The following is a 25,753-nucleotide window of genomic DNA, read 5'->3' on the forward strand; positions in this document are numbered from 1 at the left end:
CCCCCTCACTCTTTCATTTTTCTCACCAAATCAACAATCTCTGTCTAATTTTTTTTTCCTTTTTTTTTGGTTACTTTATTGTTGCAATTTAGTAAAAATAAGGGAAAATCCAAGAGTGATTGCAAGAATAGTCCTTTTATGGGAAATGTTTTTTAAAAAATAACACTTTTAGTAATTACTAATTTAGCCCTTTGAAAAATTATAAATACACCCCCCTTTTCTTCATTTCTTCACTCATCTCTCATTTCTCAAACTCAAATTCTCAATTCAAGTTAAATCATGCCCATACTTCTAGGGTGCGGTCATATGTTTGGGAACACTTTGAGGCGGTAGAAGAAAATGAAGAAGTTCACAAAGTAAAGTGCAAGAACTGTGGTCTAGTCTTAAATCATCGTCTAAAGTAGGTGGGCACAGGCTGTTTAAGGAGGCATGTGAAGAGTTGTCTTGAGCGTTCTCCAGAAATTCGTATTTAAGTTGATTTGAGATAATTTCTGTTATTTTAAAATTATTAGACATATTTATGCTTAATGTTTTAGTTTGTTAGATTAATTTGAAGTATTTTATACAATAAAAATTTAGTTTTACTTTTTTCGTTAATCTAGTTGTAGTTAAATGTAAACTTTAATTTGTAAGTTTGAAATAAAAAAAGAATTTAAAAATTATAAGTGCAATTTTTTTCCATCTTCATTGTATTTTATTATCTTAAATTCTTAATAAAATATTCAAAATTTCAAATATAAAGTAATTTTACAAGAAATAAAACGAATCACTTGCAATATGCACCCTTTTTATTTCTTCTTTTGATGCAATGATTATTTATTGAAAATTTTGTATTTTTACTTTTTCAGGTAAAATCTGTAAAAAAAAAATATTATTTTTTAGAGCACCATAATTTAGAGCTATATAAAATATTATAGCCAAAATAATTAATTTCAAACTATGTATTTTTTTATAACTTTTTAGATGCCTTGGCTATTTATTTCAATTGTATAAATCTTTATTTTTAGGTCAAATTCAAAAAAAGATTAACTAAAACTTTATTATTTTTAGCTAAATAAATTTTTTAGCCTAAATAATGTAGTTCTATCCAAGTTTTATTATAAATTATATTTGAAAAAATTATCTAAAAAAGTAACACACTTAAAAATGTAAAAATATATTATTTTTTTTTCAAAAAAATGTCATATATACAAAAATAATCCACGTGGCATGCGAGTGCACCCACACTCTTTGTCACATCAGCGTTCAGGGGGGTAATGGCTCTCAAAAGGCCAAGTTGAGGGGGTAACTAAGACCACAGATAGTTGGCTGTAACTAATAATTCATGTCAAGTGTAGGGGGTTTTAGAGTATTTTGCCAAAAAAAGAACTTGCAAATTATAAGTACAATTTTTTTTCATCTTCAATGTATTCTATTATCTTAAATTCTTATTGAATATTCAAAATTTCAAATATAAAGTAATTTTAGAAGGAATTGCCTTAGACAAAAATTTAAAAATAAAAACAAAAAATAGAAAGTAACCATTGGGCCCACATAGGCCCACTTAGCCCGGAACCATTAGTTCGTGGTCCCGATTCCGGACTAGTTCTTACAAAAAGTTCATAAAACTCCGGCCCACTTAGGATCGGCCCACGAAGCCCATTTAGAACCGGGCCCGACCCATTTAAAAATCCAATATGTCATTTTGTCCTATAAGCTCCGAAGATTGGTGCGACGTGTCAAGTGGTACGAGTTAATTTTTGGTGCTAGTTGTTACATGTCGCTCGCCACGTCAACATTTTGCCACTATAAATGCCACCTTACTTAAAATAATGCGAATAAAAATTTTTACACGTTAAATTTAAAGAGGAAAATTATGACAAGCAATTTCCGAAAATGGGCTTCCCATCATTTGTATTTTCTACTTAATTCCACATAATTCACTTAATTTAATATGATAAAAAGTAGTAATTTTATAACTTTACTAGTACAAGGCATGAAATTAACAAATTAACCCAAGTTAAAACTTAAAAATGGAGATGTCGCCAAATGCTAAAAGCACAGTGCATCCGTACATACACCAACTCAGTACTGAAACATGATCGGGCAGGGGGGATTTTTGTGTGAGTTTTTTTGGGGGGGGGGGGGGGGGGGGGGGGGGGGTTCAAGATTCGAAATACTCTATGCTATGCATGAACCACGGAGGAAATTTTGTGACATTTGTCTTTGTACATTATATATGGAAGTTGAAAGCAAAAAAGGAATAGCAGAAGCAGAGAAAAAATGTATAAGTCGAAGCTGCAAGAATTGTGTCAAAACAAGAAATGGGGACTTCCAAAATACTGGTGTATGAAAGATGGAGCAGAGCACAACCCACAATTCAAAGCTTCTGTGGTTGTGGATGGCATCAACTTTGACTCTCCAACTTTCTGCAAATCATCTAAAGAAGCCCACAATGAAGCTGCTAAGTTTGCTTTCCTTCACTTTACTTTTGGTACATGATATTATATCTCTATATAGTTCTGTATGTTTTACAAATTTAAGTAATTATATGCTCAGGTTAATAACAGGTAAGTTACCATTTTTATCAGGTCACAGTTAATGCTTATCTAATAGAGTACCTGCAATTACTTTATGTTTGATCTATTTAAATATTTTTAAACTCTTTTGATGCCCATTTGGCAGTTTGAGTCTATATAATGATGTTTGGTAGACAAGTTCAACTTCTAGGGGTTAATTCCATCGATGGTCATTCAACTATCTTTTAATTTCATTAAAGTCACTTATTTATTTTTTGTCACTTAAAAATAACTAAACTTTATCATTGTTACTTAAAAGTCATTTTGGCTCTAAACCCTACCATAAATATGACATGGCATAAAATTTATGAGAAAAATTCAAAAATAAATACCATATAAGCTTAGATGGGTCATACCCCCTAAATCCATTTTTTCCTTAATGTGATTTGATCCATAAATCAAATGAGTTTCGACAGGGGGAAAAAACGCACACCCCTAATAAAATTAGGTCTTGTGATTTTTTGGGGGGGTTTTGATCGTACAGATGTAATCTTTCTTTTGTATAAACAATTGTAATAGGTTGTCTGTAATTGCATGCTCATTGTGAAAATATATTCTTATTAGCCTTATTATTCTTGTATGCTTATGATACATTAATATGTTATGTGAGATGGATACAATACTATTTTAACTTCACTAGAAAATTATAAATATGTTATGCGAGTTGGATACAATAGTATTTTAACTTTAGTATAGTTATAAAACGACTCGGATGGAATATACAAACAAGATTAAAAAATTTAGTATAGAATAATGATAAATGGGCAATATGTAACAGAAAAGGCAAGAATTTTGTAATATAGGATAATCATTTTAAACTAATGTGGAATTTAATATCTTTTTTTATCGAAACCGTTTGGGTTATGGGTCAAATCACATTAAGGGAGAAATGGATCTAAAGTGACTATGGTCCATTTAAGCTTAAGTGGCATTTATTTTTGGATTTTTCTCATTAAATTTTATGCCATGTTATATTTATGGTAGGGATTTGAGCCAAAATGACTTTTAAGTGATAATGATAAAGTTTAGTTACTTTTAAGTGACAAAATATAGTTGAGTGACTTTAGTGAAATTGAAAGATAGTTAAATGATCATCAGTGAAATTAATCCAACTTTTAGCCTTCTCCTTGACTTTTTCTCTTGTGGGACCTTCGTGAATGTTTTAACTTAAATCTTGTCTAATGCTCTAAAGAAGAAGAAATGGCGTGACTTTTGGGTTGATTTATATCTTTACAAATGGGACGGGACGGGTCAGATTCGGTGTATGGGTGGGTTTTTATGATCTGTTTGTGCATAAATTATTTTAAATGGTCCAAAAATATAAAAAAGTCTATGTGGCCTACCAAGTCGGCAATTTTCCACTGGAAAAATGAATAAATCCTTTTTAGTGACCATCAGAGTGTAATAGAGACAGTTGAGTCACTTTGTTCTTACAAATGAGAGAAAAGTGATTTTCATCCGTAATTTTCTAACTCTGTCATTTTCTATGATTTTTTCTAAGAACAAACAATCGAAATACATTAGTAAAAGAGGCAAGGACCAACTTAATTATACGACTGTCTAGGCCCCACGGTGGGCGTCAAACTGTATACCCGTAAAACGGTACAATTGAATTTATACGTGGTTTCTAGACAAGTTAATTAGTTCGATCATGAAATAATACAATAATTGAAGAAGTATAAAATACTTAGCCTTGAAATAAGGACAAAATAGCAGAACCTGTAATTCCGGGAGCAGGGCTTCCAGGCACAACAATAATGAAAACAGGAAGCAAGAAAGCGAAATTGTATAAAGCTCTTGATCAATTATAGTGTAAGTTTGTCAAAAAAGTCTCGTCCCCTACAATGGCAATAGAGCTCACTATTTATAGTTACATCTAGGGATTAAGGACCTAGGATCAAGACCCTCTTCAATGCCAATTATGAGGGCTATTGAAGAGTGTGTAACGGCAGGCATGAATGTCATATCCTTTTGTAACAGGCACTGTATTAAGTATTGTGGAATATTCTCCATTAAATGCTACCGGGCAGAGGTATTTATTGTTTCTTTATGAGTGTCATCCCTTCCGGTAACAAACGGGATAATTGCCTTCGGTTTTGACTTTCCCTCGCCTTAGGTTCCACGTGTCATTTTTTTAAGCGGCCACTTGGCATAGCATATTTTACCCTATACAGGCACACTGATGATACATTATCCTTAGAAGAAAGGCTATTGAATAGACAGCTAAGTTGCATGCCTGTGCAATGTTCGAATAGGAAAATAGCTTCTGCCATTGCTTGAAACATCTACCAGAAACTTATTTAAGACTTAAAATGCCAAATGAGAGATTCGTTGAAGATGCTTCCTTCTCAATTTCAAGTTCTAATATTGAGTTAAAAATCTCGTTTCCTTTTACCATAATGCCAGCACTACTTCTGTACAGAGTGAAACAGCATTTTTCTCCGGCTTCTTGCAAGGCTTATGCTCATCTATGTTCATGTCCTTAGTACCGGTGGAATAGGGTGCTTTTAAACATAAGTCAACTTTAAATATACAATATTCAAGGAGCAACAGAAACTGTAGAACCAGTTTTGTCCTTGTTCTGAAACATATAGTATGATGTTTTTTGACTCTAACCTGGATGTCCACTTGAAATGAACTTTCAGCACTATGAAATCATCAGCATTACTGATATAAGATTGATTACTTCGTTGGTTGTGAGTATACTGTGACTCTGACCTGTATTTCTCTTAGTTGTTGATACAGAAAGCTATATATGTCAAGTATTTTGGAAAGAAGTTTATGTCTAGTTCATGTCCTGTGCTTTTTGAGATTCAATGGTCAGAGAAGTGAAACAGAATAAGTAGAATGGCTTGAATTTGTATAATAAACATTTTTCCATGAGTATTTAAGCTAATTTTACTGAATAACATGTTTCTATACTTACTATTAGGTGGGTCACTTCCAACTATGGAAGATAGTGGAGTAACAAAAATTGAGGAAGCATGTCAAAATCTGCGGGATCATCTAATTACTTCTGAGATCGAGCAAGGTGAAGAGCTTTAGACAGTTTTTTGTTACATTTATAAATAATGCACTTACTTTTATTTATTTTTTGAAGATTTTGGTTTCATTATCATTGCTTTTGCTGCTTATTCATCTAAGAATCCTTCATTATAATTTTCTTTTTTGAAAATTGTTTCTTCTGTTTTAAAACCTTGTTGCAAGCAGTCCATGCACTAGGTACAACAACAACTATAAAAGATAGTGGGGTCTGGACTAGGTGCACTAGGTGCTTTTGTAAATTTTTAAAGTGACTAACATCTTTCTCTCTTAATTAGTAAGTGTTTCACTTCCAACTATAAAAGATAGTGGACCAGCACAAATTGAGCGAGCATGCAAAAGTCAGCAGGATAACCTAAACATTTCTCAGATCAAGCAAGGTGAAAAGCTTAAGATGGTTGTCTGTTTCATTGATAAAAGCACACTTCAAATCTTTTTTGTGTCATTACCATTGCTTTTGCTCCTTATTCATCTAAGAGTCCTTCCTTCAGAAAAGAAAATTTCCTTTTGCTATAAAGCCTTGTTACAAACAAGAAGCACTTCAATATTTTGTGGACAGTATTACTGCTTTATCAATTGTGGCACCTTCTACCTTTAATACTATCGTAGTGTCTTGAAAGCTTTTACTACGATTAGTTGCACCATGGTTTTTGTTTTTGTGTCTTCCAAGTAAACTAGTTGAAGTACATTGAGAAAAATGAGATATCACTTGGTACTTAAAACCTATGTTGCGTGGACTCTCCAAAATGTTGCCGCACCCGTGTCGGATCCTCCAAAAATGCACTATTTTTGGAGAATCCGACACGCACCCGGCCACATTTTAGGAGAGTCCAAGCAACATAACTTAAAGCAAAAGGTTGTACTTTGCAAAGTTCTTTTCAGTTAAAAAAAAAAAGGAAAAAAGTTTATCCCCATGTAGTGTATGAAGTACCTTTTTCAACTCTATTAATTTATTTTTAGCAGGTATTCTGTAACTTTATTCTATTCCATGTAATTCTGCTTCTCTTTTGAATATCCAAATTATTGCTTTATTACAGAAGATTCTCACTATCAGTGCAAGAAGAAGCTGCAGATGTACACAAAAAGAAAAAAACTTGGTGAACCTGTGTACCATAGTAAAAGGAAGAGCTCATCTCGTGATCTTCATAATGATCTTCACTTTGAGGCAACAGTGACTGTGGCTGGTGAATTGTTCAAAAGTCCTGGAGCATACAAGACTGCAGAGGAAGCAGAAGATGCTGTTGCACAGCACGCATTGATGACACTAGTAACAGTTGCTTTTCAAAAGGTAAAACCTTTGTTAACTAAGTAGTACCTGAATAGTTCGTTTCTACTACCTCCGATTCACGTTATTTGTCATTTTGGTAAATTGAATTTGCTCCAAAATATTTGATCGTTTCAGAGAAATAAGAAGCATTTATTAACTTTTTTTTTTTCAAATTCACGGTTGCTGCTCCAACTAATGGATTGTTAATTTGGGTGAGACTCATAAGAGAGACCAAGAATAGTTTATAAAAGCGCTATTATAATTAAGGCTCTTAAAATGCTTTTCTTGGAGTGGGGGTGGGTGAAAAAACCTTAAAAGACAGATAATATGGACCAGATGTAGTAGTTTTTTCAGTTTTCATTTCAGAAATTGCCATGGAAACTGAAAATTGGTGTTGTCATTCATGTGCCATTTTCATGTCTTCTATACTGTTTAATGAGTCACCATACTTCTTTCTTTTTTTTAATTCTTTTTGGCCCAGAGTAATACCGGCAATTACAAGAGTTTCCTTCAAGAACTGGCACAGCATGAAGGACTTTGCTTGCCTGAATATAAAACAATCAGGATTGGTGAGCCTCACAATCTAACATTCTTCTCAAGTGTAGAAGTTGAAGGAGAAGTGTTTCATGGGAATGCTTCAAAGTCCAAGAAACAGGCAGAAGAAAATGCTGCCAAGGTTGCTTATATGGCGTTAGCAAAATGTAAGCATTCTTTTTTCAGGCTAATAGATGTTTGTTGTGACTCGTGAGATTAACTTAACTATGACATTTTAATGCAGTTGGAAGACTATCAAAAATATACTTTTGTAGAGTAAATTGACATCTTTCCCAATTTCAGGCAAATCCTTCCATGCTAGTGATCCTTTAACTGTGTCCTCGGACTTGGAAGGTGAAATTTTCAAAACTGAGGCTTGCTTGGATTCACTGTCTATTTCTCATTCAGCTGCGACATCAACTGTGAAAGATGTTCACCAGCCTGAAGAAAGCAAAAGTAATTCTTGTTTTGTGTCTGTATGAAAGTGGACTCCACTAATTCTTATTTACTTTATACTGCTAGGACAACTAACTTTCAGTAATTTCAGAAAAGACTCATCAGCTAGGTGACTCAACTATATCCTCGGAAACAAAGGATGAGAAGCTCAATCTTTCTCCTTGTGAAAGCTTGCTTTCCGTTGCTAAAAAGCGAGGAAACCCCACGGTTGGATGTCCGCCAAATTCAACTTCAGTTTTGATGAGTTTTGAGGTGGAGGATGAAGAAAAAGAAGGTAGTGTTCCAAGTTTTCCGCACCATGTACTCATTCAGTCTTCATATGAATGACTAAGTATTTGTGCCTTTGGCAGATGAAGAGATGGTTCACTCTAAACATGCATCTGCACAGTCCATAGGTGCTGAAAAGTTTAATGCATCTTCATTTTTGCGGGGCGTGCATGAGCTCAGTGTAAATGAAAATTCACCTTCTTCAATGGAATCAATGGTCCATTTGCCTAAAGAAACTATATCATCAGCTGCAATGGCACCAACCCATTCCTCTACTGCGAATGCAAATTCTAGCGCGAGAAAGACTGCAGAAACCAAAAGGTACCTCCTTTGTAACAGGGTCAGAGTGTACAAATCCATTCCAGATGAGGTCCCCAAGGGTACTATTGTGCTTCCTATTGGTGAAGATAAGTGGGTTGTTGTTAACTTGGAAATCCCCAATGAGAAAGTGTAGCTAATTTAAGTACTACAGTAGAGAACGTTACTTACATTTATCCTCCTCTTAAACATAGAGGCTAAACTAAAACAAGGATGACTATAGTTACTATCTATTTAAGGAACTTTTCTGTAATATTCTCTGAAACATAAAGGTGCTGTTTTGGAAGTTAAGTTGGCTATTAATATGATATAAACAGTTTAAGTCTTTGTTTATGCCCCTAGTTATTCCTTTTGATCTGTTTAGTTGTGATTGCTGTGTTCTTCAGGATTAGGTGAACAAAGCATGACTTGCATATAATTAACCTAATATAGATCTCTCTCTCTCTCTCTCTCTCTCTCTCTCTCTCTCTCTCTCTCTCTCTCTCTCATGTGGTGATATGCATTAGCTGTTCCATGTACAACAATCTTTACATGCGATGATAGATCTGATACACTTGCACTGGAGACAGATCATTGCATAATGTGCTTGCATATATTTTTGGATTAGCACTCCAATAGACAATGATCATCAGTAGATAATCTGTTAAGTAGCTGCTCAAACGTGAGGTTGCATGCTTTTGCGCTCTTACTAATCTATATCTTGTCTCTCCCTCCTTTCTTTTTTTGGCGAATGCAAGACGATGCGCTGACTTTTCACTAAGCTCTAGCGGTTCTTCCTCTTAATTGCAGGACATGTCTTTGATGTTTTGGAGTTGGCAAACTCTTGTCATATTTTAGTTGACTAAATGCATGCCTGAGTATTCTTCTTCTTTAAGTTGCATTTCCATTATGGTCTAACAGAATAACATTTACTTAAATAAGTTCATATCTTAACTGCTGCTTGATGGTTACAGGCCGCAGATGCAAATATTCTGATTCCTGATTTCCCTTTAAAATAACCTTTTCTGCTTTATTTGCCGAGTTAAAAAAAAATGAGCACTTAGGACTTGGATTTGGTCATTTACTCTTCCCTTTAGTGAGCACAAGTGAGATACAAATCATTTCACCTCATTGCTACTTATGATTTATTCAAATGAAGTTTTTAGATTCATATAAATAGATTGATTACAGTTTAGAAATTGAATGTCATAGCTGGGAGGAAATGCAAATATCCCAACCAAATTTAGGCTACAGAAAGTCTAGTTTCATATCTTCAGCTTCGTTCGCAGACTTCATCATGTTGGCAGCATAGAGGCTGATACCAAGAACCAACAGAGCAACTAGTGTCATTTTCATCATTCTCCTTGGCTTCTTCAGGTTTGCAGCCAAACGACTGTAATTTCTGGTAGTTTCATCATCTGTCACATCATCAGTCGATTCACTGTAAGAACTACTTGAACTACTTTTATCTGTTGAAGATTTTTCTGGAAGATTTTTAGCTTGTGTTTGCTCACTGGTTTTAGTACTAGTGTAGTTTCGTTCTTGTTTAGCAGGGGTATTATCAGCATTATCCTGCTTAGTAAATTCATCTCTTAAAGATGTCTTATGTCTTTTAGCAGGGTTACTCTCAGCTTCTATGGCTGGCAATTCCGTATCCTTTTTCACTGCTGAAGTTATTAGTTTTGGCTGTTTAACATGAAGAACGCCATTTTCAAACTTCGCACTGATTTTGCTTTTGTCACAATTTTCTACAGAAGGAAAGTCCTTGTGAAACCTCTGCCATTTGTTCTGCCCAATTGGCCTTTGTCCACTAATCTTCAGAATTCCTGTTCTTGTAAGTTGAACCCTCAGCTGTTCCTTCTTGAAACCTATGGAATTTCAATTTTATAAGTATGTTATCATATATGAAATCAATATGTTCCAGAAGATAATTTTAAGGTAAGCTATGAAAATTATGAAGAAAATAACCACAATCTCAATACATGACTTCTCAGATATCTCAGGTGTCATAAGGCATGAACATAAGTTACTGTGAAATTTGACATTTTCATCCAATTATGAACATTTCATTTGGAGAATGTTAATGTTATGCAGAGCATAGTGAAAAAATCTCATCTAGAAGTTTAGCAAAATATTATTTTTAAAGATTCCCCGTAATTTCTCATAGTATATTCTATTTAAGAGGTGCACCCGCTGCTTTTAAATTCTGAATCATTTATAAATTACTGTCCATCTAGAAAAAAAAGACAAATGTACTGCATGCGTCGTGTTGGTGGGAGGAGGAGAGAAACGGATAATCACTACGTACGCCTCAATTCCAAGCAAATTGGAGTCGGCTATATGAGTCCTCACTCTATGTCGCTATTATATAATCTTATAACTTATTAATAACAGGAATGAACAGAAGAACAACACCTGGAAGATTAAGTTGAAGAGTGTCAAAGTGGTCTTCTTGAACTAGCTTTGATGTTGGCATAAAATCTTCATATATTTGAGTTGGTGTAGCAGTTGCCGCTCCTTTTGAATCCATTTTCTGTGTTCTTTTCTTTCTTTTTTGGTATTATGTAATCTTTCCTTTTATCCTTTGTTCTTTGTTCTTGTTGATGGAAAGGATGAAGCTTGGAGGTTATATACACACAAAAGAGAACTTTCTTGAGATGCTTTCTGTTTTCTTTCAAAATACATATTCCTTAACTAATTTCCATTACTTTGTTTATAAACCTGTTCTTTACTCTACAGGGTTTCCTTGTAAAATTACAAAGCTTGAGAAGAACTCCTAATGAGGAAACATCAAGTGTAGGGGAAAAGTTTGAGGCTCAAATGTTGAAGAATTGGTAAATGGGGATACAGAAAGTTTATAATTTGTTACAAGGGAATGGCAGCAGACAGTATCTACCGTCAAACCTCTCTATAACAGTTTCGTTTGTTCCGAATTTTTTTGGTTGTTATAGCAAAATGTTGTTATAGAGAACATATATTATAACATAATATATAAATTGGTTCCGATAAAAGATTGACTTTTATAGTGAAGTGTTGTTATATAGGAATGCTGTTATAGAGAGGGTTGCCTGTATATGCTTGACTCCCCACGTGGACATTTCACCTTTTTCTTGTTTACAATTAATTAAATTCCAATATTCTTGCTCCCCACGTGGACATTTCACCAATTTTTCTTTCCAAATTTCCAGTTCCCTATTGAATAATTTTCCCACACAAGTTTCTACGTAGACAAGGTGGTATTTCTTCCTGCATGGAGAAAGAGAGTTTCTTATGGAGAAGTTGGAACAATTAGTGGACTTTCCCTTTACTCCGTCCTTTTTCTAATTTGTTTACTCTTTGTCCTTAATAAATCTACTTTATTCATTTTTCTTTATCATAAAGTGCTTAATCATCTTGGAAGAGTTCTTTTTTATTTTGTCTTTCATGTTTTATATAGTACTAATTGTTTGACCAAAAAGTATGAGACCCTTTGTTAAACTAATTAATAAGAATATAAAGGGTAAATCTTAGTTAAACATAATAACTTCTAAATCTGAAGAATATTTGTACAAATAAGGTGGGAGTGCATTAAAACAGATTTAATACAATGAATATTAAATGATGTTGTTATTAATGAGTGAGGGATAATGATAAGCAATAAATATGCTAACTGGCAATGAAAGTAAATAGAGAAAATGATTCACCCAATATTGAATGAGATGGATGATTCCTCTCTCTGTGACAATAATGTAAGACAAGAATATGAGAGAATATAGGAAGCTTTCTCGGATCTGATGCGAGAAATATGGAAAGAACACTTAATCGAATCTCTTTGGAAAGTAATGTTTGTATTTTTCTTTAGAGTCAACTTTTCAAGAGAATTCTTATCATATAGAATATTACATGTCTCTTTTCTTCTCTCTACCTTTCTTTTTATATGGGACATGCCCCTTACCTAACCTAAAGTACAGATGCAGAGAATATTCGATAGAATATTCCCCTAAAATATCTTATTGCAGAACTAGTCGGTATTATTGGCCTAGGTACCCGACCTTGGCCCGATTAATCAGCTCGCCAGTAGGTTCTTTCAATCTTGTTTACGACCTCGGCCTAATTGCCTCTTAGTAATCTATCCTTGTGCCATATTCCCTTGGTCAGATTTTGACCCATACAGTTAGTCCCTCCGCTTGTCGAGGTTGTTTTTGGACGAGCTCGATGGGCGGACTTCACTAGTTTTGAGAAATCTGGGTGTTTAGGTCGAGTAGTAACGCTTTTACGGCGAGGTGATGACATGGCACTTCGAGTGCCACATCTGACCGTTACGTCAATTTGGAATGACATCATTTCATCATGCGTCATTATGGCGCATGTTCCCGACATTACGTTGTTTCCCGCTCTCCTTCCGTTTCGATATTAATATGGCGGCAATTGGCTTTCTCGACTAGGGTGCCAGTATACTTATTGTAAGCACGTGATTTTTGACCTTCCCCGAGAATTTTCACATTTTTAGCGTGAATATGTGAAATTGGGTCTAATATAGCCATTTTAACTATTTTTACTTTATTTCGGTGCAAAAAGAAAATTTCAAAAAAATATATATAAATTTTAGTTTATGTATCTCTCATAAACTTGAAAAATACAAAAATTACACTTTATTTTCGTACTTTATATAATTTCGAAAATTACAAAAAAAATAGTTCTATTAAGGTTCTATAGTCATTTTTAACTTTGAAAAATACAAAAATATTACCTCATATTTTATCTTAATATTTAAAAACGAAAATTACAAAAAAATAGTTTTATTAATATTTTTGTAGCTATTTTAAATCTTGAAAAATATTTAAAAATATATAGTTTTGTTTAAATACTAGTCTTATTTTTGGTAGTTATTTTGCTTACATAGGACTAGTTAAGCAACGTGTTCCTATTTCTCGGGTTCGGGCAAAAGAATAATATTCGGGTTCAAACTACCCGGTTTTAGGCCTAATTTTCGGACCTAGCCCATAATAAACCGTGTCCAGGACACGTGGGGAACCCCACCACGCGTGGGGGACATATGCCTCGAACCCCACCACGCGTGGGGCTCATTTTCATGGGCATTGTATTACAAAAACACGGACAAACACATTTTTAAAGGGGGACCAACGAAAAGGGAACGGGGGGTTTTTTTTTGAATTTGGAACGACTACTGTTCCGCTTTCTTCTTCAAAGAAGAAAAAAGAGCAAAACCCTACTGAATCGATCCCGACCTCCCCCAGCGTCCAAACTCCAGTCGAACCCCGTCACCTCCAAGCCATCACCACCTACGTCCGCAACCCCATTTCCAGACTTCCCCCCCCCCCCAGCACCGGACCAACACCCCTACTGCCCAAAACCACCATGGACGACCACTAAGCTCCCTCATCCCTTCCGGCACCCCCACGCATCAGCCCCCGACGCCGGAACCCAGCAAAAGGACCCAAACAACCACCACCAAACGAGCCCGTCTCCTCCCCAGCACCGGACCAACTCCCTCCAGCTCCATCCTGTCTGACACCACCAAAACGACCAACTAACCAGTCGGAACCCTGCACCACACACGGCCTCCGTCGTCAACCTCCAAGCAGTCCGCCACTAGCAACCTCCATTACCACCATCGTCAAAAAAAAAAACACCCAACACCACCTGTCCCCTCCAACTCCGTCAACTGCTCACGACCACCAACCAAACACCAGCACCAAACGACCACCAAGTCACATTCACCAACGCCAAGAATACCACCAAACGAAACCAGCCCTTCCACCACCCTAAACCATCGTCGAACAACCCTCACCTCGTCGTCACTACCCAGCAGTCGAACCCCCTCCTCCTCACGTCCAGCAAAACCACCAGTCCCATCGCCTTATTCCTCACCACAAAACCCTAGCAAAAACCTAGGAGCCCTCCCGTCGTCACTGCCCAAGGTGACCATCCAGTAGCACCCCTACGTCCAAACGACTGCCTGCAACATCCAACCATGAACGACCCTTCCCCCCTTTGCCATGGCTGACTGAAAAACACACACACACACACACCGGCTGAAGCCTAACTGAAAACGCACGAAAAGGTAGCCCAGAAGTGTTGTCCGGGGTGAGGTCCGTTGAGGTCGTCTTTGGTTCGTCGAGGTCCGGTACGTCGAGGTTGTTGTCCGAGGTTTCGTCGCGGGTCCAACGCATCGGACGATAATATCAAGTAGGTCATCTCTGTCCATGTCCTTCATATTTGTTGTTTAGTAACATGAACATGTGTTCGTTGAGATACAATCCTAGTTCATGCGAATAGTATGCAAATGAGCGAGACATATTCACATGATGTTTGTAAGTTGCTATTTCTTGTTAATTAACTCCGTATGATATTGAAATTTGTTCGGGAATGTATTTCTTTTGTTCTGTCATGTTAAGGAGTTATTCGGCATTTTGTTTCTTCACGCTCAGATTGTTGTTATCTCAATGTTTGTCTTAATAGTTGTTTGTACATGTAGTAGCAATGTTAAAATCATAGTAGTAATTTAATCCCGCGGAAAAATACTCGTTTCATCAAATAAGTTTAATCTACGATCCATGACCTCGCGAAGTAGCAAAGAAATGTAGTCATTTTAGCCTTGTCTTTTTTTTAAAAAAAATATAAAAAAATATAAAAATAAAAAACAAATAAATAAATAAACAAATAAAAAAGAGACGAGCTTCGCTAAATAAAAATGTACAAATTGCGGAGCCCTCGCAAAATATATGTATTAAATACTTAGATTCCGGGACGGGCCGTTTAGTAAATTTCACGGCCCTACCCCAAAATAATAATGCGCTAGTTGCTTTAGGCGCGCCTTTAATAATGTTATCTCCCTAAACTCGGGTGCACATTTATGTGACCCAAATCCAAATCTCAACGAAATCAAAATGTGTCTCTAATCATGGGTACATTGACTGTGACGTGGTATGAGATGCATTTCCATGACGTTGCAAATTCCTTTTAAAAATAAGAATGAGACGAGCCTCGCCGAATAAAAACACAAATTGCGGGGCCCTCAGTAAATACTTTGTTTAAAATTACTTAGAATTCAGGAGGGTCGTTTAGCGAATTTCACGGCCTCCGCAAAATAAGAACGCGATAGTCTCTTTAGGCGCGTATTTAATAATTTACTTTCTTAAGCTCGGGTGTGCATTTCATGCGACCCAAATCCAAATCTCAAAACATCAAATAAAATGCGTTCCGGATTGTGGGTGCATTTCATGTGATGTAGTCCAAAGATGTGTTTTAAGCGATGTTCACATTCTTAATAATAATAATTAATAAAGCGGTTAAAAGATAAAATTTGCACATGGTTCATAATTGTATTAAAAATCAGATAAACAAGCCGAATATAACAGTTGAGCGACCGTGCTAGAACCACGGAACTCGGGAATGCCTAACACCTTCTCCCGGGTTAACAGAATTCCTTATCCGGATTTCTGGTACGCAGACCATAATATAGAGTCATTCTTTTCCTCGATTCGGGATTAAAATTGGTGACTTGGGACACCCTAAATCTCCCAAGTGGCGACTCTGAAATTAATGAACAAATCCCATTTTGATTGTCCTTTAATTGGAAAAAACTCCCCTGCGCCCCCTCGGGCGCGGAAAAAGGAGGTGTGACAGCTCTGGCGACTCTGCTGGGGGGATTAGACCCAGAACCACTGGTTCAGGGTTAAGAATTCGAGCTTAGAATAATTGTTATTATTTGGCTTTATTTATTATCTGATTTTATTACATGTTTTGAGCCTAATGTGCTAAATGCTGCTTTTACTGCTTTGATATTGTTGGAACTGTACATATAAACTGTGCCGAAACCCTTCTCTTCTCTCTTGAGGAGCGCACGCTAGTCGTGGCTTCTTTCTGTTAGTGTCATATGCCCAAAATAGAACGAGGATTCGGAGGAGTTGCAAAATCGGATGGCCTTTTGGTTACCGGTACACAGCTCCCATCCTTGGCTCGAGTTGTCCGCTCGGGTAAGCCAGGTCTAGAACAAACACCTAGGTTTTAAAACTTAGTATAACAAAGCCTCATGCCGGATCCCTAGTAGGAACGTTTATTTGCATCATGTGCATTTGACTTAGGGGACTCAACACAGGGGTTGGGTCCGTCTAGGACAAGCAACCTGAAAATAATAGACCGTCTTCGGCATCCTATGTGCTACATGTTGTATTTAGTCAAGGGCGTATGGGTCATTTGGTCATTTCCAGCATGATGTTATTTTAATCAAAGCATGGGGAACATTTGTGGAATCCAAGAAGCCTTGGAATTCCCTATGTCCCCCACGCTTGCTTTTTGGGAAAGCACATGGGGAACATTTGTGGAATCCAAGAAGTCTTGGAATTCCCATATGTCCCCCACGCTTCATATGTTGGGAAAAGCGCATGGGGAGCATTTGCGGAATCCAAGAAGTCTTGGAAATCATTATGTCTCCCATGCCACATTTTTGAAAGAAATAATAAATATAAAAAATAAAATTACAAATAAAACAAAGCATGAAAATTCAAAAAAAGATTTTGTATGTTTTCATTATTGTCCACAGGTTAAAAAAAAAGAGTCGTGAAAAAGAGGAGAAAAAAAATGACAGTGTAGAGATATAACTACTTATTTTTAGAGAAAAATCAATGTCCGAGTAGTATCGAAACTCTGCCGAAATTTTTGAAAATGAAAAATGTCTTGTTAGTTTGTTATATTAAAAGCAAAGGAAAAATAAAAAAAATCATCATTGTTCTGTCTTGTTTTTAAAAAAATATAGAAAATAAAGTATTTGTTTTGCCATAAAAATGAAAATAAAAAAAGAAAAAGGTTTTGTTTTAAAATGGGTTTTTATTTGTTTATCTGTTTATGAAAATGTCAAAATAAAAATAAAAATAATAAAATAAAAAGAGTCCGGCGTTGAATGTGATTTTATTATTTGTTCCAAAATAAGTATATATATAATCCAAAAAATTCAAAAAGATAAAATAGATAAATAAAAAATCCGAAAATATTTTTATTCTTCTTTCAAAAATTGAAAAGAAAATTCAAAATTCAAAAAAAAACATTTTAGGAGCATTTCTTATAGTAAAGGTAAAATTCCGAAAAATATTTTCTTCTTTTCTTTAGAATAAAAAAAAACGAAAATTCAAAAAATATTAGTCTTTCTTTAAAAAAAAAAAAATTAATCAAAAAATAATATTTCCTTGCTTCTTTTAAAGTAGTTCTTTTAAACGAAAATTCAAAAAAGGTTAGTTCATCTGCTTATTATTATTTGCCTACTTATTCTTGGTTCGCCCGAACTACGCGGGTTTGATTCTCACCGGATGTGAGATACGTATGCAACCCTCATCGGGTCCAACCCCACCTTCTCAAAAAAAAAAGGAATGTTTTATGTTTTTCGTTAATTTGTTTGTTTGTTATGAATGAGAAATAATAGTCTATTTGATTGTTGTGGGAAAAATAATAAAAACAAAAAAAATATATAGAAAATGGAAAAGGGTCTTCTCAAAAATAGTTTATTTGCCCGAACTACGCGGGTTTGATTCTCACCGGATGTGAGATACGTAGGCAACCCTCATAGGGTCCAACCCCACCGTTTTGCTAAAATAGCCAAAAAACAAATAAATAAAAAAATATATGTCAAATTTTAATTTTGTCATAAAGAAGTCAGGTGACGCTGTTTTATCAAGACATAGCCGAATGTTCCCGAAAGGGACGCCGGAAGGCTGACTTTGCATAAACAGCCACCTTCGGGTCATTTTTAAGATTTGGTCCAGTTGACCCACACAGCTTTAAAAATCTTCGTCCCCGAGACGTTGAAAGGCCGTGCTTGCAATATTGAGTTTTCTAATTTAAAAAAAATGATAAAAAGAGTTATAAATAAGTCAGGTGATGCTGTTTTGTCATAAATAACCAAATGTTCCCGAAAGGGACGCCGGAAGGCTGACTTGGCATAAACAGCCACCTTTGGGTCATTTTGAGATATGGACCCACACAGCCTTAAGAAAGCTTCGTCCCCGAGACGCTGAAGGGCCGGTTTTGCAACACCAAGTTTTTGATCATAATTTGGAAAAAAAACGAAGAGTCAACGGTCGGGTGAATGCCGTTTGGATGTTTAGTCAAAAAAAAATATGAAAAAATAAAATAAGCCGAGCCAGTTTCGGCCGCGTCTTAAACCGTTCTTGCCGAAATAGTCTTAAAGTATCTTTCAGTTGTCGAAAGGTTATTTTCGTAAAAGAACGGACAAGTTTGTAAAAGTGTCATAAAATAATCTTCCCCGGCCTCAAAATTCATGTGAAATTTGGAAGGGGCCACATTTGCAAAAAATAACCATTTGGTTGCATTTGTCGAACAGAGAAAGGGAGCTGGAATTTTGTTTTTGAGTCTACCAATCTTTTGATTAGAACATGCGGTTTGTTTGATTTTCAAGTTTGCGGGTCATCTTTAAATCCTTGAAACCTAGTTTGTTCTAATATGAAAAGTGAAAAGAAAAAAAATGTTCATTATTGTTTATCTTTTATTGGTCCGAACTACGCAAAGTCTGATTCATGCGGGGTCATGATACGTAGGCAATCTCCATAAGATTCGACCACAACAAAAAAAAGAAATGAAAAAAAAAGAAATGGAAAAAGAAATGAAAAAAAAAAAGAAAAAAAAAGAAAAAAAATGAATGAAAAAAAAAGAATGAAAAAAAAATGAAAAAGAAAAAAAGAAAGAAAAAAAAATTTGAAAAAAATCGAAAAAAAGAAAAACATCGAAAAAGAAAAAGAAAAAAGATGTTGTTAATAATGAGGACCGACTGAGTCCATTCTAACCTGTTTGTTTTGCAAATAAAATTAAGGTGGTTGGTTTGTGGTAAGCCGGACAATGACACCCAGAATCCTTTACTTGCACCTCCTGATGCACACTCTGCGGGGATCAGGCCTGATGACAGAAGCATTCGAGTCCTATTGGGAACTTGTTGACTAAGGGTAATGATATTGAAGTTGGCAATGGTCATTGCAATACTAATGCAAAGCTCAGTGGCTACGATGCCAAGTTTGATAAAATGGGAGGACGCTCCATTCTTTGGTTAACAAGAAAGAAGCAGTTGGAGGCTTATTTTGTTGTCATTTCTGTTGTTCGGATTATTCTTAGGGTTGTAATCCGAGTATTGTCTTGTGTCAAACCTTCCTATCTTTCCATTTTGTCATATAAGTTTGTTTAAGTTTTGTCGAGGCTGTGTTAGAATTGTATTCTGGTTGTTTTGTTTGTCTTGTCATTCAAACCATTTCACCGGTAATCTAATGCAAAATCCGGTCCTTTTTATTTCCAGTTTTCTTTTGTTTAGTCCTTTTATCATTTTTATTCAATGCCGATTCTAGGGACATGACATGCGCACCCAGTTTGGGCCTAACCTTAGAGTTAATCATAAAACCCTGGAAAGGCGATCAGACCATTTAAAGAGAATAAGGACGGTTTGAGATTATTCAGAGCTCGAGTCATGTGGAACTGGGGCAAGTTAAGCACAAAGAAAACCGTTAAAAGCAAGATTCGTCAAATTGGCATGAGGGTCGGTCATGATAATGAGAGTGTCGCCCAACGGTGCTTAGAAATGACAAAGGAAAAATAAAATGTTTAATATAATTGTCAAGTCCAGCACCATCAGAAGAGACTACAAATTTTAATTGTGTTGTTTGCACTTGGCATGTGTTGAAGACTGGAATGACGAAGGCATTTTGTTCTGCTACCCAAACACTTTATCCTTCGTTAGCCCTTTGAGCCTTATTTATTTTCTTTCATACCCCTCGTTCGGAATTAGTAGTAGCGATTAGAATACGCAAGCATGGCAGATAAGAGAAAAGAAAGAAAAGAAAACAGCAAAACGGAAAAGAAGAATAAAAGAAAAAGAGAGAAAGAAAAAAAAACAACAAAAGAAAGGAGAAATGAGAAAAGAAAAAGGCAAAAGAAAAGGAAAACAAAGATAAGAATGAGTGAAAAGAAAGTCACAAGAAAAAAAGAGGAATTGGGAACTACGTTTGACCTGATTCCTCAAAGAGGATACGTAGGCGCTTCACGGCTCGGTCATAGTTTTGAAAAATGAAAAAAAATCAATTAAAATATCCCCAAGCAAGAAACTGGGGCAAAAGTTGCGTTTATTGTAAATAAATCTAATTCTGAAGGTTGTAATTAATAACCCAAAATTAATGCATTTTTGAGCCTTTTATACCCTTTTCTTTCTAGCCTGTCCAAAACCCCCATTACGGTCCAAAGAAAGACCTTCCGATCAGTCTTCAAAAGTTGCCAAGTCAGACAAATGAAGAGTCTTACCGGCGAACATAACATTCTGTTCCGCAGCAAAAAGGACTCTAATCTCCAACAGAAAGAGTCATACCGGCAACACTCCAAATCCCCCAGCTGGAAAGTGATACAAATGAGAGAGTCTTATCGGTGAAAACCTTCACAGGCACCATAAGGTGATGAAAGCTGAGAGAAAAACCCAAAAATGAGAGAGACTTGATAGTGAAAACCCTCCGGGCACTACAAGTCGAATAAGATTGAGAATCAGATGGGGAATCGCCAATTGAAGATTTTGAAAGATGATTGACGGTAGAGGATAAGCCACATACGCATGTCATGGCCATTAGAGTCGGTATCTGCACTTGATAGGGTTTTTTTTTATTTATAGTTTCTTTTGTTAAAGAGTCATGTTTTTTCCCCTTTATCTTTATATTCTGTTCCTTTTTTTTTATCTTTTTCATCTCATAGAAAAATCCCCAATAGAGTCTGTCTGGTCAGAACAAGTGTGAATTGACTTCAAAATATGCCATCAACTTTCCAATTATGCCAGATGAGATTTGACTAGTGCACCCAAATGGTATAGTCGTCAAGGAACAAGCGCAAGGCTAGTGTCAAAAAGATATCCCCAAAAGGGAGTTGACAAAAAGATTGACAAGTGTCAAGAGGGATACCATCGACTTTGCCAAAAGTTATAAACCTCAAGGCCAAGGCCCATGAACAAAGCAAGGAAAGCAGTGTGCATGATTTGGGGAAATTCATGCTAGACTAAAAGGTCGGGGAAATGCCAGTTTCCGAGCTATGCCACGAAAGAAGAGGGATATCCCCAGCAGGAAGGGATTATCCCCAGCACATAATATCATCCCCAACAAGTTGTGGAGCACAGAACAAGGAAGAGAGAAAGGGAAAGCCATCCCAGTAGGAGTATCACAACCAACCACCGCGTTTTAAACTAACAAAATTTTGTTTGATTTGAAGCAGGTAACGGAAATGGCATTGATGCTAGAACTGCATGCCACAAGGGATATTATCAAACTGGGGCAGAAAATTTTCCTTCCATTTAGAAAATTTTCTGGAAGTCAGGTACCTCCAGCTGATAACATTTTACCCCCCAACAGGTAAGTAAATCAAGGGAGGTAGTCTTTGAAGGAAGAAGCTATGCAAAAACAAAACAAAAACAAAAAAGGAATAAAAAAAAAAGGGAATAATAATAAAAATAGGGAAGGTAGAAAAGGAAAAGTTCATCCCAATCCCCAGCAAGTATTCGAGGTAAGACATTTTCAAGTCTTAAAGATATTTTGGGTTCATCCGCCCTCAAATAGGACCTGTCGGGTTCATCCGCCCTCAAATAGGATATGTCGGGTTCATCCGCCCTCAAATAGGATATGTCGGGTTCATCCGCCCTCAAATAGGATCTGTCGGGTTCATCCGCCCTCAAATAGGATATGTTGGGTTCATCCGCCCTTAAATAGGATATTTTGGGTTCATCCGCCCTCAAATAGGATATTTTGGGTTCATCCGCCCTCAAATAGGATCTGTTGGGTTCATCCGCCCTCAAATAGGATATGTTGGGTTCATCCGCCCTCAAATAGGATATGTTGGGTTCATCCGCCCTCAAATAGGATATGTTGGGTTCATCCGCCCTCAAATAGGATATGTCGGGTTCATCCGCCCTCAAATAGGATATGTCGGGTTCATCCGCCCTCAAATAGGATATGTCGGGTTCATCCGCCCTCAAATAGGATATGTCGGGTTCATCCGCCCTCAAATAGGATATGTCGGGTTCATCAGCCCTCAAATAGGATATTTTGGGTTCATCCGCCCTCAAATAAGATATTTTGGGTTCATCCGCCCTCGAATAGGATCCTCAAATAGGATATTTTGGGTTCATCCGCCCTCAAATAGGATCTGTTGGGTTCATCCGCCCTCGAATAGGATCTGTGGGGTTCATCCGCCCTCAAATAGGATATGTCGGGTTCATCCGCCCTCAAATAGGATCTGTCGGGTTCATCCGCCCTCAAATAGGATATGTTGGGTTCATCCGCCCTCAAATAGGATATGTCGGGTTCATCCGCCCTCAAATAGGATATGTTGGGTTCATCCGCCCTCAAATAGGATATGTCGGGTTCATCCGCCCTCAAATAGGATATGTCGGGTTCATCCGCCCTCAAATAGGATATGTTGGGTTCATCCGCCCTCAAATAGGATATGTCGGGTTCATCCGCCCTCAAATAGGATATGTCGGGTTCATCCGCCCTCAAATAGGATATGTTGGGTTCATCCGCCCTCAAATAGGATCTGTCGGGTTCATCCGCCCTCAAATAGGAGCCCACCTGAATAACGAGAGGAATATATTTCTGTCTTTTCATTGTTGTTCTAGGTCACCCACCAGTATAATGCGGGAATACATTTCTGTCTTTTCATTTCTGTTCTAGGTCACCCACCAGTATAATGCGGGCATATCATTTTTCATATCTTTACCACCAGGCGCCCACCTGAATAACGAGAGGAATACTTTTGTCTGTGCATTTCATATTTTAGGCACCCACCAGTATAATGCGGGCATATCATTTTTCATGTCATACCAGGCGCCCACCTGAATAACGAGAGGAATACTTTTATGTTTTAGTTTGACCAGGCGCCCACCTGTATAACGAGAGGAATACTTTCAGTCTTTAAAATTCTTACCAGGCGCCCACCTGTATAACGAGAAGGAATACTTTCAGTCTTTAAAATTCTTACCAGGCGCCCACCTGTATAACGAGAGGAATACATTTTGTTGAACCAGGCGCCCACCTGAATAACGAGAGGAATACATTTCAGTATTTGCATTTCATGTAGCCAGGCACCCACCTATATAACGAGAGGAATACATTTCACTTTACTTTTAAGTATTGAAGTTGGGAGCCCGCCCAGATAATAGAGGCATACATACATTCAGTCTTTTTATTTTTAAGTGTTGAAGTTGGGAGCCCGCCCAGATAACAGAGGCATACATTCAGTTTTTTTTTAATTTCAGGTGTTGAAATTGGGAGCCCGCCCAGATAACAGAGGCATACATTCCACGTCTTTACCCATAGGAGATGCATTTCCTCCTAAGTTTTAGTTTTACCCATAGGAGATGCATTTCCTCCTAGGTTTGTTTAGTTTCACCCATAGGAGACGCACTTCCTAAAATTCAGTTTTACCATAGGAGACGCACTTCCTAAGTTCAGTTTATCATAGGAGACGCACTTCCTAAGCAAGTTTCACCAATAGGAGACGCACTTCCTAAGTTCAGTTTCACCAATAGGAGACGCACTTCCTAAAAATATTTCACCAGTAGGAGACACACTTCCTAAGTTTATTTCACCCAATAGGAGACGCACTTCCTAAGCAAGTTTCATCAATAGGAGACGCACTTCCTAAGTCAGTTTCACCATAGGAGACGCACTTCCTAAAGTTCAGTTTCACCATAGGAGACGCACTTCCTAAAGCAAGTTTTATCAGTAGGAGACGCACTTCCTAAGATAAGTTTCACCAGTAGGAGACGCACTTCCTAAGTTCAGTTCCACCAATAGGAGACGCACTTCCTAAAAATATTTCACCAGTAGGAGACGCACTTCCTAAGCAAGTTTCACCAGTAGGAGACGCATTTCCTAAGCAAGTTTCGCCAGTAGGAGACGCACTTCCTAAATCCATTGTACCAGTAGGAGACGCACTTCCTAAAAAGTTTCACCAGTAGGAGACGCACTTCCTAAGTTTATTTCACCCAATAGGAGACGCACTTCCTAAGCAAGTTTCATCAATAGGAAACGCACTTCCTAAGTCAGTTTCACCATAGGAGACGCACTTCCTAAAGTTCAAGTTTTACCATAGGAGACGCACTTCCTAAATTCAGTTCTACCAATAGGAGACGCACTTCCTAGATCCATTGTACCAATAGGAGACGCACTTCCTAAGCAAGTTTCACCAGTAGGAGACGCACTTCCTAAGCAAGTTTCACCAGTAAGGAGACGCACTTCCTAAGCAAGTTTCACCAGTAGGAGACGCACTTCCTAAGCAAGTTTCACCAGTAGGAGACGCACTTCCTAAGCAAGTTTTATCAGTAGGAGACGCACTTCCTAAGATAAGTTTCACCATTAGGAGACGCACTTCCTAAGAATAGGTTCACCAACAGGAGACGCACTTCCTAAGTCAGTTTCACCGTAGGAGACGCACTTCCTAAAGTTCAGTTTCACCATAGGAGACGCACTTCCTAAGTTCATTTCACCCATAGGAGACGCACTTCCTAAGATATGTTTCATCATAGGAGACGCACTTCCTAAAAGTTCAGTTTCACCATAGGAGACGCACTTCCTAAGCAAGTTTCATCAATAGGAGACGCACTTCCTAAGTCAGTTTCACCATAGGAGACGCACTTCCTAAAGTTCAGTTTCACCATAGGAGACGCACTTCCTAAAGCAAGTTTTATCAGTAGGAGACGCACTTCCTAAGATAAGTTTCACCAGTAGGAGACGCACTTCCTAAGTTCAGTTCCACCAATAGGAGACGCACTTCCTAAAAATATTTCACCAGTAGGAGACGCACTTCCTAAGCAAGTTTCACCAGTAGGAGACGCATTTCCTAAGCAAGTTTCGCCAGTAGGAGACGCACTTCCTAAATCCATTGTACCAGTAGGAGACGCACTTCCTAAAAGGTTTCACCAGTAGGAGACGCACTTTCTAAGTTTATTTCACCCAATAGGAGACGCACTTCCTAAGCAAGTTTCATCAATAGGAAACGCACTTCCTAAGTCAGTTTCACCATAGGAGACGCACTTCCTAAAGTTCAAGTTTTACCATAGGAGACGCACTTCCTAAATTCAGTTCTACCAATAGGAGACGCACTTCCTAGATCCATTGTACCAGTAGGAGACGCACTTCCTAAGCAAGTTTCACCAGTAGGAGACGCACTTCCTAAGCAAGTTTCACCAGTAGGAGACGCACTTCCTAAGCAAGTTTCACCAGTAGGAGACGCACTTCCTAAGCAAGTTTCACCAGTAGGAGACGCACTTCCTAAGCAAGTTTTATCAGTAGGAGACGCACTTCCTAAG

At 37.2% G+C, this 25,753-nt stretch overlaps 2 protein-coding genes and 1 long non-coding RNA gene across 4 annotated transcripts; 2 read left to right on the forward strand and 1 right to left on the reverse strand.

Moving 5' to 3' along the window:
* The first annotated feature begins 2,147 nt into the window (after positions 1-2,147).
* LOC107823594 (uncharacterized) lies at positions 2,148-8,769 on the forward strand. Of its 2 annotated transcripts, XM_016650284.2 has the most exons (8): positions 2,148-2,473; positions 5,491-5,589; positions 5,879-5,980; positions 6,638-6,888; positions 7,349-7,568; positions 7,705-7,857; positions 7,949-8,131; positions 8,208-8,769. In XM_016650284.2, exons 1-8 carry the CDS (start codon positions 2,263-2,265, stop codon positions 8,576-8,578), a joined length of 1,590 nt encoding a protein of 529 aa, XP_016505770.1. In that variant the 5' UTR covers positions 2,148-2,262; the 3' UTR covers positions 8,579-8,769. The 2 variants fall into 2 exon arrangements, with proteins under 2 accessions (XP_016505770.1, XP_016505771.1); XM_016650285.2 differs by lacking the exon at positions 5,879-5,980.
* Positions 8,770-9,542: 773 nt separating this feature from the next.
* On the reverse strand, positions 9,543-11,125 carry LOC107823596 (uncharacterized). Its single transcript, XM_016650286.2, has 2 exons — positions 10,837-11,125; positions 9,543-10,289 (listed from the first exon to the last, which is right to left on the reverse strand). Exons 1-2 carry the CDS (start codon positions 10,949-10,951, stop codon positions 9,670-9,672), a joined length of 735 nt encoding a protein of 244 aa, XP_016505772.1. The 5' UTR covers positions 10,952-11,125; the 3' UTR covers positions 9,543-9,669.
* On the forward strand, positions 10,117-11,588 carry LOC142181176 (uncharacterized). The gene is made up of 2 exons (XR_012709586.1): positions 10,117-10,255; positions 11,161-11,588. It is a non-coding gene; the product is annotated as an uncharacterized LOC142181176 (long non-coding RNA).
* Positions 11,589-25,753: the final 14,165 nt, after the last annotated feature.

Source organism: Nicotiana tabacum, chromosome 5 (genome assembly GCF_000715075.1).
Source record: "Nicotiana tabacum cultivar K326 chromosome 5, ASM71507v2, whole genome shotgun sequence".
NCBI classification, from domain to species: Eukaryota; Viridiplantae; Streptophyta; class Magnoliopsida; order Solanales; family Solanaceae; genus Nicotiana; species Nicotiana tabacum.

Coding starts and splice junctions, on each gene's coding strand:
- LOC107823596 (XM_016650286.2), bottom strand. CDS start 10,951: ATGGATTCAAAAGGAGCGGCAACTGCTACACCAACTCAAATATATGAA. Junction 10,290..10,836: donor TCTTCAACTTAATCTTCCAG/GTGTTGTTCTTC, acceptor GAAATTCCATAG/GTTTCAAGAAGGAACAGCTG.
- LOC107823594 (XM_016650284.2), top strand. CDS start 2,263: ATGTATAAGTCGAAGCTGCAAGAATTGTGTCAAAACAAGAAATGGGGA. Junction 6,889..7,348: donor TAACAGTTGCTTTTCAAAAG/GTAAAACCTTTG, acceptor TTTTTGGCCCAG/AGTAATACCGGCAATTACAA. Junction 7,858..7,948: donor CCAGCCTGAAGAAAGCAAAA/GTAATTCTTGTT, acceptor CAGTAATTTCAG/AAAAGACTCATCAGCTAGGT.